Source organism: Cebus imitator, unplaced genomic scaffold (genome assembly GCF_001604975.1).
Source record: "Cebus imitator isolate Cc_AM_T3 unplaced genomic scaffold, Cebus_imitator-1.0 Scaffold228, whole genome shotgun sequence".
Lineage (NCBI taxonomy): Eukaryota > Metazoa > Chordata > Mammalia > Primates > Cebidae > Cebus > Cebus imitator.
Genome location: NW_016107543.1, coordinates 2931103 through 2949437, shown reverse-complemented (window position 1 = coordinate 2949437; position 18335 = coordinate 2931103). Strand labels below are relative to the sequence as shown.

The window sequence follows — 18335 nt, the reverse complement described above, 5'->3', positions numbered from 1 at the left end:
AAAAAAAAAAAAAAAAAAAAAGGTGACTCTGAGTTTCTTTAGGAAAACCCACATCAACAGGATTCATCCAGACAGTGGATGAAGAAGCCTCCAGACAGTCAGTAGACAGAAAAATGGCCCACAGAACCAGAAAATCATGGCAAATGACCCCAGCTCTCTGCAAGAGAGTGATAAACTCTCTCCAGTTACTTACAATCAAGATTGAAGATTTATAACCTCATGTGAGGCTGGGCTCCTCAGGAAGAACGCTCATTACAGCTACAAACATTAAACAAGTTGAAAAGGGGCTCAGGCAGCTGTGCTTGCCCTGTGTATGTCTCCTGATCACACATGCAAGAAAAGTGGCTTTTGAAATCATGGAAGTCTGTCAAGGGCCAGAAGGACTGCTGCATGGATACCCAAAGACAAATGAAGATAGATGGGATAACAGAATCCCAGAGTGATGGTTAATACTGAGGGTCAACTTGATTTGATTGAAGGAGGCAAAGTGTTTCTCCTGGATGTGTCTGCGCAGGTGTTGCCAAAGGAGATTAACATTGGAGTCAGAGGACTGGGAAAGGCGGACCTCAATGCAGGTGAGCACAATCTAATCAGCTGCCAGCACAGGCAGAAGAAAAAGCTGGAGAAAGACCAGACTGGCTGAGTCTTCTGGCCTCCATCTTTCTCCTGGCTGGATGCTTCCTGCCCTTGAACGTCAGACTCCAGGTTCTTCACCTTTAGGACTCTTGGACCTTTGAACCTAGACTGAAAGCTTCACCGTCAGCTTCCCGACTTTTGAGATTTTGGGACTCGGACTGGCTTCCTTGCTCCTCAGCTCGCAGACAGGCTATTATGTGAGTCAATACTCCTTAAACTTCCCTTTATATATACAACTATCTTATTAGTTCTGTTCCTCTAGAGAATCCTGAATAATACACCCAGGCTGAGGCCGGAAGAAGGCAGCACAGCCTGAGAGAAGGAGAATTAACTTTGTCTCAGGTCAGCCTGGGTTCAATTGCAGGGCTCATTGAATCCACCTGAACCTGTCCTCACATCCTAAAAGGACACAGAGGAGGTGCGTAACTGTGGTCCTCCCACCTCATCCTTCCTGAAAGGAAATCAAAGATCTTTGGGAAGGTTTTGGGATTGGTTTGCGAAATCAAAGGATAAAATGGGGAAAGGGTTGGAGTCCTAAAAACAAATGAAGAATCTGGATGCTAGGATCAAAGCATCTGCTACAGAGACTGAGGGGTGGGCTTGGGAAGCACAGAAGGGCTGTTTTGCAGTCAACTTTAAGAATTTCATCATACTGAGAGATAGCAGAAGGTGAAGGGCAGGAGGGGATGCCAAATATTGTGACCAGGGCTGGAGTATGATCAGGGGCCAGAGCAGGGCCAGGCCAAAACCCTTGTTTAATGGAAATGAGGAGTACAGGCAGACCTCGGAGATATTGCAAGTTCAGTTCCAGACCACCACGATAAAGGGTGTCACAGAGGTGCAGGTTTCCCAGTGCATATAAAAGTTATGTTTACACACGCCAGGCGCAGTGGGTGACTCACACGTGTAATCCCAGCACTTTGGGAGGATGAGGCGGGCAGATCATGAGGTCAAGAGATCAAGACCATCCTGGCCAACATGGTGAAACCCCGTCTCTACTAAAAATACAAAAATTAGTTGGGTGATGCGTGCACCTGTAGTCCCAGCTATTCAGGAGGCTGAGGGCTGAGGCAGGAGAATCGCTTGAACCTGGGAGGCGGAGGTTGTAATGAGCGGAAATGGTGCCACTGCACTCCAGCCTGGGCGACAGAGGGAGATTCCATCTCAAAAACAAAACAAAAAACCAAAAACAAACAACAGAAAAACCTGCCGGATGTGGTGGTGTGAGTCTGTAGTCCCAGTTACTCGGGAGGCTGAGGCTGGAGGATCTCTTGAGCCCAGGAGTTCTGGGCTGTAGTGCACTATGCCGATCGGGTGTCTGCACTAATATCGGCATCAATATGGTGACCTCCCGGGAGTGGGGACTACCAGGTTGCCTAAGGAGGGGTGAACCGGCCCAGGTCGGAAACAGAGCACGTCAAAACTCCCGTGCTGATCAGTAGTGGGATCGCACCTGTGAATAGCCACTGCACTCCAGCCTGGGCAACATAGTGAGATCCCGTCTCTAAAAAAAAAAACATGCACACACACACACACACACACACAAACAAACAAATTTGTGTTTACACTATATAGGCTGGGCATGGTGGCTCATGCCTGTAATCCCAGTGCTTTGGGAGGCTGAGGCGGGCAGATCACCTGAGCCCAGAAGCTCAAGACCAGCCTGGGCAATATAGCGAGATCCCATCTCTACAAAAAAATACAAAAATTATCTGGGCATGGTGGCACTCACCTATAGTCCCAGCTACTTGGGGGGCTGAGGTGACAGGATCACAGCCCAGGGAGGTCAAGGCTACAGTGAGCTGTGATGGTGCCACTGCACTCCAGCCTGGACAACAGAGTGGGAGCCTGTCTCAAAAAAAAAAATTATGCTTACGCTATACTGTAGTCTATTAAGTGTGCAATAACATTATGTTTCAAAACATATCCATGTACATACTTTATTTTTTCTTTTTTTCTTTTTTCTTTTTTCCTCCTCAAAGAGACATTTTCAGCAAGAAATGTACATACTTTAATTTAAAAATACTTTCTTGCTAAAAATTCTAGCAATCATCTGTGCCTTCAGCAAGTCCTAGTCTTTTTGCTAGTGGAGGTCTTGCCTCGTGTTGATGGCCACTGACTGGTCAGAGTGGTGGTTGCTGAAGGTTAGGGTGATTATAGCAATTTCTATTTTTTTTTTTATGTTTGTTTTTATTTTTCCTAAGCCTTCAGGAGAGAACAGTTTCTTAAAATAAGAAAATAATGAAGTTTTCTGCATCGATTGACTCTTTTCTTTTTTCTTTCTTTACTTTTTTTTTTTTAAGATGAAGTCTTAAAAAAAAAGTCTCACCCTGTTGCCGAGGCTGGAGTGCAATGGCATGATCTTGGCTCACTGTAACCTCCGCCTCCTGGGTTCAAGCGATTCTCCTACCTCAGCCTCCCTAGTAGCTGGGATTACAGGTACCTGCCATCATGCTTGGCTGATTTTTGTATTCTTGTAGAGATGGGGTTTCACCATGTTGGCCAGGCTGGTCTCAAACTCCTGACCTCAGGTGATCCACCCACCTCGGCTTCCCAAAGTGCTGGGATTACAGGCATGAGCCACCACATCCGGCCGACTCTTCATTTTTAGAAAGGCTTCTCTGTAGTATGCGATGTTGTTTGACATTGTTTTACCCACAGTAGAACTTCTTTCAAAATTGGAGTTAATCCTGGCCAGGAGCAGTGGCTCACACCTGTAATTCCAGAACTTTGGGAGGCTGAGGTGGGTGGATCACCTGAAGTCAGGAGTTCAAGACCACCCTGGCCAACATGGTGAAACCCTGTCTCTACTAAAAATACAAAAATTAGCCGGATGTGGCAGTGGGCACCTGTAATCCCAGCTACTGGGGAGGCTGAGGCAGGAGAGTCACTGGAACCCAGGAGGCAGAGGTTACAGTGAGCTGAGATCTCGCCATTACATTCCAGCCTAGGCAACAGAGCAAGGCTCTATCTCAAAAAACAAACAAACCAACAAAAACTGGAGTCAATTCTCTCAAACTGCTGCTGTTTTATGAACGAAGTGTACGTAATATCCTACATCTTTGTTGCCGTTTCAGCGATGTTCACAGCATCTCCACCAGGAGTAGATTCCATCTCAAGAAACCACTTTCTTTGCTCATCCAAGAGAAGCAACTCCTCATCTGTTCAAATATTATCATGAGGTGACAGCAAAAGTCCCATCTTCAGGCTCCACTTTTTTTTTTTTTTTTTTTTCGGTAGAGATGAGGTCTTGCTATGTTACCCAGATTGGTTTGGAACTTCTGAGCTCAAGTTATCCTCCTGCCCTGGCCTCCCAAAGTGCTGGGATTGCAGGTGTGAGCCACCATGCCTGGCCTCAGGCTCCACTTCTAATTCTGGTTCTTTTGCTGTTTCTGCATCTGCAGTTTCTTTCTCCATTGAAGTATGTCTTCAGCCCCTCAAAGTCATCCATGAAGGCTGGAATCAACTTCTTCCAAACTCCCATTAATGTTAATATTTTGACCTCCTCCCACAAATCACATGTCATCTTGGAGGCATGGACCAGAGAGCTGTATTTTCTTTTTGAGACAGGTTCTCCCTCTGTTGCCCAGGCTGAATGCAGTGGTGTGAATATGGCTCACTGCAGCCTCAACCTCTTGGGCTCAACTGATCCTCCTGCCTCAGCCTCCTGTGTAGCTGGGACCACAGGCACGAACCATCACACTCAGCTATTTTTTTTTTTTTGAGACACTGTTTTACTCTGTTGCCCAGGCTGGAGTGCAGTGATGTTGGCTAACTGCAACCTCCCCCTCTTGGGTTCAAGTTATTCTCATGCCTCAGCCTTCCAAGTAGCTGGGATTACAGGCACTCGCCACCATACCCGGCTAATTTTTGTATTTTTAGTAGAGATGGGGTTTCACCATGTTGGCCAGGCTGGTCTTGATCTCCTGACCTTAAGTGATCCACCTGCCTCATCCTCCCAGAGTGCTGGAATTACAGGCGTGAGCCACTGCGCTCAACCTAATTTTTTTTTGGTATAGAAAAGGTCTCACTTTGTTATCCAGGCTGGTCTTGGTCTCCTGGGCTCAAGTGATCTTCTTGCCTCAGCCTCCAAAAGTGCTGAGATGATAGGTGTGAGCCACCATTTCAGGCCTAATCGTGAATATTCTTGGTTTTGTGAGACAGAGTCTCACTCTGCCACCCAGGCTGGAGTGCAATGGCACGATCTTGGCTCATTGCAACCTCTGCCTCCTGGATTCAATTTAAGTGATTCTCATGCCTCAGCCTCCCGGGTAGCTGTGATTACATGAGTGTGCTACCATGCCCAACAAATTTTTTTTTTTAAGTGAAGATGGAGTTTCACCATGTTGGCCAGCTTGGTCTCAAACTCCTGACCTCAGGTGATCCACCTGCCTCGGCCTTCCAAAGTGCTGGGATTATGGGCATGAGCCACCACATCTGGCCCTAATCATGAATATTCTTGATGGCATCTAGAATGATGAATGCTCTCTAGGTTTTCAGTTTACCCAGATCCATCAGGGGACTCACTATGGCAGATATAACCTTACAAAATGTATTTCTTAAATAAGACTTGAAAGTTGAAATTATTTCATCCATGGGCTGCTGAATGGATGTGTTAGCAGGCATGAAAACAGCATTATTTCCCTGGTACTCCTCCATTAGAGGTCTTGGGTGATCAGTTGCATCGTCAGTGAGCGGTAATAACTTTGAAAGAAATCTTTTTTTTTTTTTTTTTCCTGAGCAGTCCGTCTCAACAGTGGTTTAAAATGTTCAGTAAACCTCACGCCTATAATCTCAGCACTTTGGGAGGCCAATGCAGGCAGATCACCTAAGGTCAGGAGTTTGAGACCAGCCTGATCAACATGGTGAAACCCCATCTCTTCTAAAAACACAAGAAATTAGCTGGGTGTGGTGGTGTGCACCTGTAATTGCAGCTATTAGGGAGGCCGAGGCAGGAGAATCGCTTGAACCTGGATGTGGAGGTTGAGGTGAGCCAAGATGGCGCCACTGCACTCCAGCCTGGGTGACAGAGCAAGACTCTGTCTCAAAAAAAAAAAAAAAAAAAAAACAATAAAAAAAAAAAAAAAAAAAAAAAAAAAAAATGTTCAGTAAACCATGCTGGAAACAGATGTACTGCCATCCAGGCTTTGTTGTTCCATCTATAGAGCACAGGCAGAGTAGATTTATCATTGTTAGCAAGAGCCCTAGGATTTTCTGAATGGTAAATGAGCATTGGCTTCAACTAAAGTCGCCAGCTCCACTAGCCCTAAGAGCCTCTCCTTTGAGGCTTTGAAGCCAGGGATTGGCTTCTCCTGGCTAGCTATGAAAGTCCTAGGTGGCATCTTCTTCCAATAGAAGGCTCTTTTTCTACACTGAAGGTCTGTTGTTGAGGGTAGCTGCCTTCATCAGTGACCTGAGCTAGATCTGGACGGATAACCTGCTGCAGCTTCTCCATCAGCAGTTGCTGCTTCACCTTGCACTTGTGTGGCACGGAGACGGCTTCTTTCAACCTCACAAACCAACCTCTGTTAGCTTCTAACCTTTCTTCCGCAACTTTCTCACCTTTCTACCTTCACAGGATTGAAGAGTGAGGGCCTTGCTCCGGACTCGGTTTTGGCTTAAAGGAATGTTGTAGCAGGTTTGATCTTTCCAGACTGAAACTTTCTCCCTATCAGCAATAAGGCCGTTCTGTTTTCATATCCATGTGTCCACTGAAGCAGCACTTTATTATTATTTTTATTTTTTTTTTTTTGAGGTGGAATTTCACTCTGTCACCCAGGCTGGAGTGCAGTGTTATGATCTCGGCCCACTGCAACCTCCACCTCCCCTGTTCAAGCGATTCTCCTGCCTCAGCCTCCAGAGTAGCTGGGATTATAGGCACGTGCCACCAAGCCCAGCTAATATTTTGTATTTTTAATAGAAATGGGATTTCACCATGTTGGCAAGGCTGGTCTCGAACTCTCACTCTCAAGTGATCCACTTGCCTCTGCCTCCCATGAGCCACTGCACCCAGCCTGAAGCATGCGCTTTTAATTTCCTTCAAGAACTCCTTCATAACTTGGCTACCCGTTTGGTGCAGGAGGCCTGGCTTTTGGCCTCTCTGTTTTCAACATACCTTTCTCACTAAGCATAATCATTTTGACTTTTTGATTTAAAGTGAAAGACGTGATTCTTTTTCCCTTTTTCTGTTTTTTGTTTTGAGACTGGGTCTCACTCTTACCCAGGTTGGAGTGCAGTGGTAGGATCTCAGCTCACTGTCCCCTCTGCCTCCACCTCCCAGGCTCAAGGGATCCTCCTACCTCAAGCTCCCAAGTAGCTGGGACTACAGATGTGTGCCACCATGCTGAGCTAATTTTTGTATTTTTTGTACAGATGGGGTTTCACTGTGTTGCCCAGGCTGATCTCGAACTCCTGAGCTCAAGGAATCCACCAGCCTTGGCCTCCCAAAGTGCTGGGATAACAGGCATGAGTCACCATGCCTGGCCAAAACTTAAGAGGCCATTGGAGGGTTATTAATAGGCTTAATTACAGTATTATTTTGTGTTTCAGGCCATGGAGAGACTCTAGGAGAGGGAGACAGGGAATGGATGGTGTGTGCGCAGTGAGAACACACTCAACATTTATTTATTTATTTATAGATGGAGTCTCACTCTGTCACCCAGGCTGGACTGCAATGGCTCAATCTCGGCTCATTGCAACCTCTGCTTCTGGGGTTCAAGCGATTCTCCTGCCTCAGTCTCCCAAACAGCTGGGACTACAGACATGCACCACCATGTCCAGCTAATTTTTCTATTTTTAGTAGAGACAGGGTTTCACCATGTTGGCCAGGATGGTCTCTATCTCTTGACCTTGATCTGCCCGCCTCAGCCTCCCAAAGTGTTGGGATTACAGGTGTGAGCCACCATGCCTGGCCTGGATTCCTATTTTTAAGAACCAGTTCACTGACTAATCTTATGGCAGATGTGGGGAAGGAGCCTGAGAGATGTGGTGATCTGCCAGTATTTGAGAACCACACAGGTACGAAACAGAGTAAACCGAGGCCCCCGACTCCACCTCAGGGCCCCTCCATCCTCCCCTGGGTACCTCCCCCTCTGCAGACCCATCAGGCCTTCAGATTACTACACACCTAGGGCTAGTGCTCTAAGGCCAAAAAACCAAAATCCAAGGCTGCCAATATTGCAGTGAAGTCTAGTAACTGATACACAAGATGCTTTGGAGAACTTTTTATTGTTTAAAAATCATAATAGAAGCTTCAAAAAACATACAAGCCAAGACATCCCAGTTCTAGGCCCCTGCTCCCTAGAGGAGCACAGGGCTATCCTTTCCTCCTCCTCCTCCCACACCACTAGCCAGGACCCTGCCCGGGGAGGTCGCCTGCCCACCCTCCTGCCCACTGTGCAATCAGTTACCGGCTGGGGAGGGGCACCGGGGGAGATGGGGGTGGCTGGCTCCCAGCACCCCCACCCCCTGCACGAATGTAGCCTATGAGCTGTGTGTGGGAAAATGGGGACAGTGCCCTGGGCAGGTGACCCCCGAGGGGGAAAGAGCCTGTCCCCATTCACCTGACCCCTCCCCAGCCCCCCAGCTCAAGGGAAGCTGTCATCATCATCTTCTGCCATCTCCTTGGCAAACTCCAAGTCCTGCTGTTCTCGCTCACGCCGTTCCTGGGGAGAGAGGCAGGGTGAGGCCAAAGCTTCAGAGCAGCTCCCAGCCCTTCCAGACACTTCCCCGCCTCCCCTTCTGTGTGGAAATTTGACCTTTCAGTCTCACCCAGAAAGCAGAGAGCTTACCTCTGCAGACTCCAAGTCCTTGTTGTAGGATTTAGGAGGAAACCTCATGGCCTGGGGCATAGCAGAGAGAAGAGCGAGGTAAGGGAGGGAAGGAAGCAGGGGAGGCATTTGTGCAACCTGCACTCCCTGCGTCCCCTGTGAGCCAACACCTGGCAGGAAGCGGCGGGCCCTCTCCGGTTAGTCTAGTGGGGGGCTAGGCATCAAAGGAATTATTACAGTGCCCTGTGGGAAATGCTGAAAAGAGAGGAATAAACGACCAACACTCTTGACTGGGCAGGGAGGAGGAAAAGGAGGAACACAGGGGGTGTGGGAATGGGGAGAGGCCAGGCCTGTACTCAGTGGGGTTGACTGCTGGCTGCTGGGGCAGGAGCGGGAGGGCAGGCGAGACGTTAGGGACCAGGTCACAAGGGGCCTTGCATATCACGTGAAGAAGGGCTTAGCTGGATTTTAAGCAAGGCAGCAATATCCCCAGTTTCCTGGGAGAAGACTGGAAGAAAACATGGCAACCAAATAGTAACAGCACCAAACTCAGTGCCTGAGGATGAGGGCTCACCCTTTCGTGGAGCTAGATTCCAGTGCCATCTTTTTTTTTTTTTTGACAGAGTTTTGCTCTTGTTGCCCAGGCTGGAGTGCAATGGCACGATCTGGGCTCACTGCAACCTCCGCCTCCCGGGGTTTAAGCGATTCTCCTGCTTCAGCCTCCCGAGTAGCTGGGATTATAGACGCATGCCACCACGCCCTGCTAATTTTTTGTATTTTTAGTAGAAACGGGGTTTCACCATGTTGGCCAGGCTAGTCTCGAACTCTGGCCCTCAGGTGATCTAACTGCCTCGGACTCTGAAAGTGCTGGGATTACAGATGTGAGCCACATCCCCCCCACCCCCAGCCCAGTCCCATCTTTTTTACAATTTACACTTTGTTAAGTGCCTCAATACAGGGACTTCATTTAATCTTACCAACCCTGTGAAGCAAGCAAGACAGGTAACACCTCCCTATCAGCTTCAGAGATGGAGAAATAGAGTTCTGAGAAGTTAAATGACTCAAATTTGGAACCAAATGTAGAGCCCTGCCCTCTGAATCCCTGCTTGGTCCTCCGTGGTGACCAAATCCCTTACACAGACAGGAGAGGGCAACGAGCTGTGGAACTGTGGCCAAGTCCCCTCCCCATTCTGGGCCCCCTGTGCTGCAGCTCAGTGATTTTACAGCGACAGGCTGGGACCTGGGCCACAAACCAAGCCAGTCTTCTCTGAGGAATCCATAAATGTGGAGGGAGGGGCGTGCTGCTGCCAGGTGTGACTCTGCAGCCACGGGCTTCTCACCTTGACAGACATGTTGTGGATATCTAGGCAGAAGGAAATGCGCTGGTGGAAGGCCAGCTGGGGCTCTCGGGTGGAATAGATGTCAATCATCTCCTTGGATTGGACATAGCCCTTCTCATGATTGATGCTGGCCTCAATGACACCATCCCGGATGGCCTGCAGGTCCCCAAAGAGGAAAGAAAGGTCACCAGCATGCCCATCTTTTTTTTTTTTTTTTTTTTTGAAACAGAGTCTCATTCTGTCACCCAGGCAGGACAGTGCAGTGGCGTGATCTCGGCTCACTGCAACCTCCACCTCCTGGGTTCAAGCAACCCTCCCAGGTTCTCCTGCCTCAGCCTTCTGAGTAGCTGGGATTACGGGCACCTGCCACCATGCCTGGCTCATTTTTTTATTTTTATTTTTATTTTTTTTATTTATTTTTTTTTTTTGAGATGGAGTTTCGCTCTTGTTACCCAGGCTGGAGTGCAATGGCGCGATCTCGGCTCACCGCAACCTCCGCCTCCTGGGTTCAGGCAATTCTCCTGCCTCAGCCTCCTGAGTCTCTGGGATTACAGGCACGCGCCACCATGCCCAGCTAATGTTTTGTATTTTTAGTAGAGACGGGGTTTCACCATGTTGACCAGGATGGTCTCGATCTCTTGACCTCGTGATCCACCCGCCTCGGCCTCCCAAAGTGCTGGGATTACAGGCTTGAGCCACCGTGCCCGGCCTCATTTTTTTATTTTTAGTAGAGACAGGCTTTTGCGAAGTTGGTCAGGCCGGTCTCAAACTCCTGACCTCAGGTGATCTGCCCCCCACGGCCTCCCAAAGTGCTAGGATTACAGGCATGAGCCACTGTGCCTGGCGCAGCACACCCATCTTCTAAGCCACAGAACATCTTGTTCCATCCCATTCCTCTGCCTGCCTTATATTCTCACACTCACAGGCACTATCATAAACTCAACATGTGCACACAACTACACTCACACGCACATCCATTCTCCCTCTGGCAACTTCTTGGCTTCACTGCAAATGACGGGCACTCCCTGAAAAGACTAAGCCATTGCTTTACCTATTCCCCTCCTTGGCCAAACTCCTCCCACTCCTGCCTCCTGAAATTGGCAGGAAAGTGACAACCTGGTCCCTGTGGTTCCTGAACCAGCCCCACCTTGGCAACAATGAACTCTGCATCTTCGGGGCTATCCAACTGTAGCTTCTGGGCGATGTCGGCCAAGGAGATTCGGGAATAGGAGAGGCTGATCATGCGCACACCTGGGAGAGGAAGAAGCGATGGGGTGGGTAGGGCAGGGTGGGCACAGGTCCTTCACTTGCCCACAGATAGCCACTGGGTTTGCCCCAGCCTGGCTTCTGCTCCTCTGACAGCCCCTCAGATCCTGATCCACACCTGTCTTAATCACGTTGTGCCGCAGCCGGATAATTAGGGTGTAGGTCCCATCTGCTTGAAACTTCTCCCCAAACTGATCCAGGACCTGGTTGAACTTGGCTAGGTTTCCTGTCCTGACAGCTGCAGGGAGAACAGGAGTGGACTGGATGATGCAAACCAGCATGGGCACGGAAAAGGCCCCAGTGAAAGGGGCCTAGCAGGCTCTGGGGTGGGGAAGCCTTACCTTGAGTCAGAAGGAAATAGGGCATGAGTGAACGCTTGAGGGAGGGCTGACGGAACTGCAGCCGGTCAGGGATCTCCCCCAGCAACAGCTCCACCACGATGAGAAGCTTGTGCACCTGGATGGAGTGACAGGGGACACAGTGGGCAGGGAGCCCCATGGGTGGAAGGAGAAAATGAAATGTGGCCAAAATTCTGCCAGATACAGTGGGAAACAGGGAAAGGGAGCACTGTTTAGGCTGAGAGAGAGGAGGAAGGCATGGGATCCAAGCTCTGCCTTTGGTCGCAGAGCCCTCAGCTGCATTTCACCTGACCACCCCGTGCACACTCTGCTCTGAAATGACAGCGCTCTAAGGCCAGATGGGTGGGTGCTGTGGCTCAGCAATGCAAGGGACCAGGCCTCATAGGCCTGGGGAATGGAATGGGTGTCAGTCAGATGCTCACTAGAGAGGCGGACTGTTGCTGGAGGAGAGGAGGGGATCAGTGGGTAGAATTCGTTATCTGGGTAGAGGCAGATGCGCCGGAAGGGGCCTGGCCTCACTGAAGAGCAGAGTATACAGACATAGAAGGCTGGCTGGAAACCCGGCCTGTCTTCCTCCACAGCACTGAGGTATTTCCGAGTGGTGCCAACTGTGGATCCAGCACCACGCAACTGTGGTGGAGGGACCATAGTTATTTGCTAGTTTTAGAGATGAGGAAACCAAGGACGCCTGCTGACTCAGGGTCTTACCAGCAAATGGGAGGCACAGAACACAAGGCAGCTAAATCGCGGGGCAGCAAGTGTCGGGGGAAGCAGGGGTTACAACAGGAGTGTGTGATCACATCCACGGCCAGGCGGACCCTTCACCCCTCCACAGGCACCCATGAGGCTGCCCTGTCCCTTGGAGTAACCCAAGTGTGAGGGGAAATCCCTGGAAATAGTTATTTTTGAAGTGCCTCAAGGATTCTGACAAAGTAGAAAAAGGAGGAAGGTCAAGGGTACAGAGCGAAAAAGAGGCAGAGAAGTATGGGTGCCTGGGGAGCTGTTAGGAAATGGACAGTTGGGACCACGGTCTGGGGACATGCCATTGCCATTCTGAATGCCAGGCTGAGCAGTGTGAAGTTGGCACATAGAACACCTGGTGTCTAGCTAGTAAACACTGAGCAACTGGGTCCTTGGTTTCCTCATCTCTGAAACTAGCAAATAACAATAACAATACCCAGCCTGTCTACCTCACGAGACCGTTTGATACTCTGCAGCAGTGGGGAGCAGTGGAAGCTTCCCAGGCAGGGGATGGAGAGAGCTGGAGCCCTGCTTAGTAAGGCAAGGGAGTGTAAGCTGGGCTGGTGGAGAGGAAGATGACCAGGCAGAAGTGTCCGGAAATGTTAGCAGCTGGAACCACAGCACCAGCAACACCAAGGAACAGGCAAACATAGAAGACGTGCAGACAGTTCAACAGATGACCCAGTGACGGGAAGGGGGTGAGGGAGAGTCGGAGGATCCCAAGGACCTGATCTGGATTGGGACAGCAGGAGGAAGGACTGGGAAGGGAGCCGGGGGGGTTTGTTTGGGAAACGCTGTATAGAGAGATACGGGGGGTGGGAGGGAGAGCTGGATCTGTAGGCCTGATGTTCGCAAGAGAGGTCAGAGGCAGTGTTATAGGCTAAACTGTGTCCCTCAAGTCCGTGTTATAGACCTAAACTCCAGGACCTCAGATTGGGACTGTATTTGGACATAGGGCCTTTAGAGGTAATTACGGTAAAATGAGGATTAGGGTGGGCCCTAATCCTATATGACTATTGTCCTCCTATGACAAGAGCAGGACACAGACACGCACAGAGAGAAGACCATGTGAAAACACCAGGAGACGGCCATCTACAAGCAAATGAGAGAGGCCCTCAGAAGAAACCAATCGTGCCGACACTTGCTCTTGGACTTAGAGCCTCCAGAATTGTGATGAAATACATCTTGGTTGTTTAAGCCACCAAGTCTGTGGGACCTTGAGGTGGCAGCCCCAGCAGAGTAACGGAGTTAGCAGTGTATCGGCTGAAGAGCAACATGCAGGCGACAGCAGAAGCTGGGAAAGCAAACAAGGACGCTCAAGGAGAGAATAAGGGTTTCACTATCGACAGAGAAGCTCTCAGAGTGCTCTGCTGAGGCCGGGTGGTGAGGGGGAGCAGAGAGAACGCTGGAGGGAAGAAGCTGTCCCCTGTGCTGTTGGGGAGGGAGCTAAGGGGGACAGGAATGGCCGCTTGAGAGGAGAAGCAGCAGGGCTGGTGGCTTTCTGCCCGGAGACTGAAGCAAACAGGTGATGAGCCAAAGCCGGAAGAGAGAGGAAGGAGTGGGATGGTAAACACAGGTAGCGAAGCTGGCATTAAGTAAAGACAGGGAGGGTAAGAATGGGTGGAGAGACATTCGAATTTCTAGGAGACAAGGCAGTTTCAGGAACGAACGCCAGCTGGCCTGAGCCCTGAAGGGATGAGCCGGCACCGCCCTCCTCAGTGCGCTCTGTGCACCAGCAGCACTGGCATCACCCAGGGCCCGTTAGGAACACAGACTCTCTGAATAGGAACCTACAGCTTCATCAGACCCCCAGGTGATTCCGTAAGCTGGGATGGCGACAGGGGTGCGGCAGGGGTGTGTGAGGGCAGAGGGCTGGTCGCAGGCTTTCTCCCAAACATGCCTTCACTCCCGCCTTCTCTCTCCCTGGTCTCCCTCACCAAAAGTGCCCTGGCCTCTCTTCCAGCTCTCTCTATGCCTTCTTGCCACTGGGCTCCACCACAGGAAATGGAAAGCTTCCATGTCCATAGTAAAATCTCATTTAATAACACTGCCTGAAAGCCCCTCCTGGGGTACATGACACATTTTATATGTTAATTACTTGGATTTTTAGTGATTTTTAAAAGAAGCTTTAGTGTATCTTATATTGTAAGCAATCTAACATTTTGCTCATGTACCATGTGTCTGAAAAGCCTTTACTTTTTGTAAAAATCCTAACCATCTTTCAAAGGCCAGTTCAATTTTAATGTTTCTTTTTTCTTTTGAGATGGAGTCTTGCTCTGTTGCCAGGCTGGAATGCAGTGGCTCAATCTCAGCTCACAGCAACCTCCACTACCCAGGTTCAAGTGATTCTCCTGCTTCAGCCTCCTGAGTAGCTGGGACTACAGGTGGGCGCTACCACACCCGGCTAATCTTTGTATTTTTAGTAGAGTGGGGGTTTCGCCATGTTGGACAGGATGGTCTCGATCTCTTTTTATTTTTTAAAGATGGGGTTTCACCCTGATGGCCAGGTTGGTCCTGAACTCCTGACCTCAGGTGATCCACCCACCTCGGCCTCCCAAAGTGCTAGGATTACAGGTGTGAGCCACCGCGCCCGGCCTGGTCTTGATCTCTTGACCTCGTGATCCACCTGCCTCGGCCTCCCAAAGTGCTGGGATTAGCCACTGTGCCCGGCCACGTTTCTCTTTTTTCGAGACAGAGTCTTGCTCTGTTGCCCAGGCTGCAGTGTAGTGACACGAAAATGGCTTACTGCAGCCTCAACCTCCTGGGCCCAAGTGATCCTTGCACCTCAGCCTCCCAAGTAGCTGGAACTATAGGTGCATGCCATTACACCCAGCTAGGTTTTTTATGTTTGCAGAGATGGTGTCTCCATATATTGCTCAGGTTGGTCTCAAGCAATCCTCTGGCCTTGGCCTTCCAAGTGTTGGGATTACAGGTGTGAGCCACTGTATCCAGCCAACTTTTTCTTTAAGACCCTTTCTCTTTAATTATTTGATCAAAAACAAATCTGACTTTCTCTGAACTTCTGAACAGAAATAAATCTCCCACTGCATTGACCTAATGAATGTACATATTTCCCGTTCCCTGTCAAGGCACTATGGAGGTGGACATTGTGTGAAGGTAAGAGCTAAGGTTTGAATTTGGGAAGACTGGGTCTACATCCTGGCGACTGGGCTTTGATTTCACATATACCCTTCAAGCTTTTTGAGTCAACATTTTTTATCTATTTGAAATACTGTAATAAGAAATACCTCACCAGGCATGGTGGCTCATGCCTGTAATCCCAGTACTTTGGGAGGCTGAGGCAGGCAGATCATGAGGTCAGGAGTTCAAGACCAGCCTGGCCAACATGGTGAAACCCTGTCTCTACTAAAATTACAAAAATCAGCTGGGCGTGGTAGCATGCCTCTGCAATCCAAGTTACTCGGGAGGCTGAGGCAGGAGAACTGCTTGAACCCAGGAAGCAGTGAGCTGAGATCATGCCACTGCACTCCAGCCTGGGTGACAGAGCAAGACTCTGTCTCAAAAAAAAAAAAAAAAGAATGAAAGAGATACCAGCTGGGCACGATGGCTCAAGCCTGTAATCCTAGCACTTTGGGAGGCCAAGGCAGGCAGATCATCTGAGGGCAGGAGTTTGAGACCAGCCTGACCAACAAAGTGAAACCCCATCTCTACTAAAAATACAAAATTAGCCAGACATGGTGGCGCATGCCTGTAATCCCAGCTACTTGGGGGGCTGAGGCAGGAGAATCACTTGAACCCTGGAGGTGGAGGTTACAGTGAGCCGAGATTGTGTCATTGCACTCCGGCCTGGGTGACAGAGCAAAGTCTCAAAAAAAAAAAAAAAGAAAGAAAGAAAAAAAGAAATACCATATATTGGTAGGATGCGGTGGTCACATCTGAAATCCCAGCACTTTGGGAGGCCCAGGTGGGTGGATCCCTTGAGCCCAGGAGTTGGAGATCAGCCTGGGCAACATGGCAAAACTCTGTCTCTACAAAAAATTAGCCAGGTGTGATGGTGCACGCCTGTAGTCCCAGCTACTTGGGAGGCTGAGATAGGAGAATCATCTAAGCCCTGAAAGTTGAGGCTGCAGTGAGCCATGATCATGCCACTGCACTCCAGCCTGGGCATTGGAGTAAGATTCTGTCAAAAAAAAAAAAAAAAAAAAAAAAAAAAAAAAAAAAAAAAAAAAAAAAAAAAAAAAAAAAAAAAAAAAAAAAAAAAAAAAAAAAAAAAAAAAAAAAAAAAAAAAAACCCACAAAAAAACAAAAAACAAAAATTAGTTGGGTGTGGTGGCAGGCACCTGCGCAGCTACTCAGGCGACTGAGGCAGGAGAATTGCTTGAACTCAGGAGGTGGAGGTTGCAGGGAGCCAAGACTGCATCACTGCACTCCAGCCTGGGAGACTCCATCTCAAAAAAGCGAAAGAAAGAGAGAAAGATCACTTATTATCCTCCCTTCCTATTCTTTACGGTACCTAATACCAAGCTTGATGCTTAAAAAAATACTTGGTGACTGCCAGCTCTTAAGTGACCAAGTTTTATCTTTACTGAGCCAGTCAGCTTATGGAGCTATTCTGGGTTCCTAGGCCACAGACAATACAGTTTCCAAATGTGAACATGAAGGACCAGGTAAGAACCCAGGGTTTTTAATCAAGGCAATCTAGGTCCCTGCCTGGAATGACTGTCAGAAGTGCTGGGGAATCAGGAATAATCTAAACCTAGCTGCAAGGAGAACACTGAACACCAACTGCCAGAGGTGCGGGTAGTGTCGGCTTCTTGATACCCACAAATAGATGTGAAGCAACCTTTTGCAAACATGGTGGCTCACACTTGCATTCCCAGCACTTAGGGAGACAGAGGTCAGAGGAGTGATTGAGCCCAGGAGTTCAAGACCAGCCTGAGCAACATAGTGAGACATCATCTCAATTTAAAAAAAAGAGGCAAAGGGTGGCTATGGCTTACCGTCTGTTTGAAGCCGACAGCTGTGTGCTGAGGGGCCTTGCGAAGGGCATTGGTCATCGTTCTCCGGGCCTCTGAGTACTCCAGCTGGATGGCTTTGATTCGCCCTGGGAGTGGAGGAAAGCAGACTTGGTCAACAGAATGGTGTCATCCAACCCCCAGGGCAAGCCAGAGTGCCAAATGGCCCTCTTATGTACCACCCCTTGGAAAATTTGCACCAAGCAGGCCTGAGACACCTGAGTTGTGGGTTGGGCCCCTCTGCTCACCTGTGTAGTAGAGGTACCTGGCCCACTCATTGTTGTTGGCCTGTTCAGGGAACACAGACTTGGACACCAGCTTCTCAGCCTGGTCGTACAAGCTGTAGTGTAAGTAATTCCGTAGCAGGAGGTTCAGCAGGGTGGCCTGACCATCTGTATCATGCCGAAGTGTTGCTGTCCGGAGCCGAGCATGCAAGAAGCTTCAAGGAGGAAAGAAAAAAGATGTCAAAGCCTTCAAATCACAACTCTTTGAACTGGCTCTGACCCTTCACTCTCTCTCAATTCCTTAAAAAAGTTGGCCAGGCGCGGTGGCTCACACCTGTAATCCCAGCACTTTGGGAGGCCAAGGCGGGTGGATCGCGAGGTCAGGAGATTGAGACCATCCTGGCTAACATGGTGAAACCCCATCTCTATTAAAAATACAAAAACTGGCTAGGTGTAGTGGCACGAGAATCACTTGAACCTAGGAGGCAGAGGTTACAGTGAGCTGAGATCGCGCCACTGCACTCCAGCCTGACGAGAGAGTGAGAGTCTGTCTCAAAAAAAAAAAAAAGTTATACAAATTGCTTTTCTGGTTATTCACTGAATATTTAACTATCGACTGCCTAAGGTGTGTAGCACTGTTCCGGGTGGGTGAAAAGGAAAAAGTCCTGTCCTCTGGGGAGACGATGAGCATGAGAAAGGACGTCGTGCAGTGCGGCAGAAGACGGGATGGCTGTGAAGTCAGGGAAACTGCAATGGGGAATGCAGGAGGTGAGAAAGGTGAGCTGTGCTTTTAAATGGCTTGGCCAAGATCGAGACCATCCTGGCCAACATGGTGAAACCCCATCTCTACTAAAAATACAAAAAAAATTAGCCAGGCATGGTGGCGTGCGCATGTAATCCCAGCTACTTGGGAGGCTGGGGCAGGAGAATCACTTGAACCCTGGGGGACAGAGGCTATAGTGAGCCGAGATCGTGCCACTGCACTCCAGCCTGGCAACAGAGCAAGACTCCATCTCAAAAAAAA

General features: G+C 49.2%; 1 protein-coding gene across 1 annotated transcript in view; it reads right to left on the bottom strand.

The window, feature by feature from the left end:
* Positions 1 to 7845: 7845 nt before the first annotated feature.
* The window catches only part of PSMD3 (proteasome 26S subunit, non-ATPase 3), a 19381-nt gene continuing 8891 nt past the window's right edge, over positions 7846 to 18335 (bottom strand). The window contains exons 5-12 of the mRNA XM_017497105.2: positions 17336 to 17526; positions 17073 to 17176; positions 11353 to 11467; positions 11130 to 11249; positions 10893 to 10996; positions 9746 to 9901; positions 8427 to 8477; positions 7846 to 8300 (exon numbers count right to left, since the gene is read on the bottom strand). Of these exons, the coding sequence (XP_017352594.1) occupies positions 8223 to 8300; positions 8427 to 8477; positions 9746 to 9901; positions 10893 to 10996; positions 11130 to 11249; positions 11353 to 11467; positions 17073 to 17176; positions 17336 to 17526 (919 nt within the window). The 3' untranslated portion in view covers positions 7846 to 8222. The remainder of the gene's footprint in view (positions 8301 to 8426; positions 8478 to 9745; positions 9902 to 10892; positions 10997 to 11129; positions 11250 to 11352; positions 11468 to 17072; positions 17177 to 17335; positions 17527 to 18335) is intronic.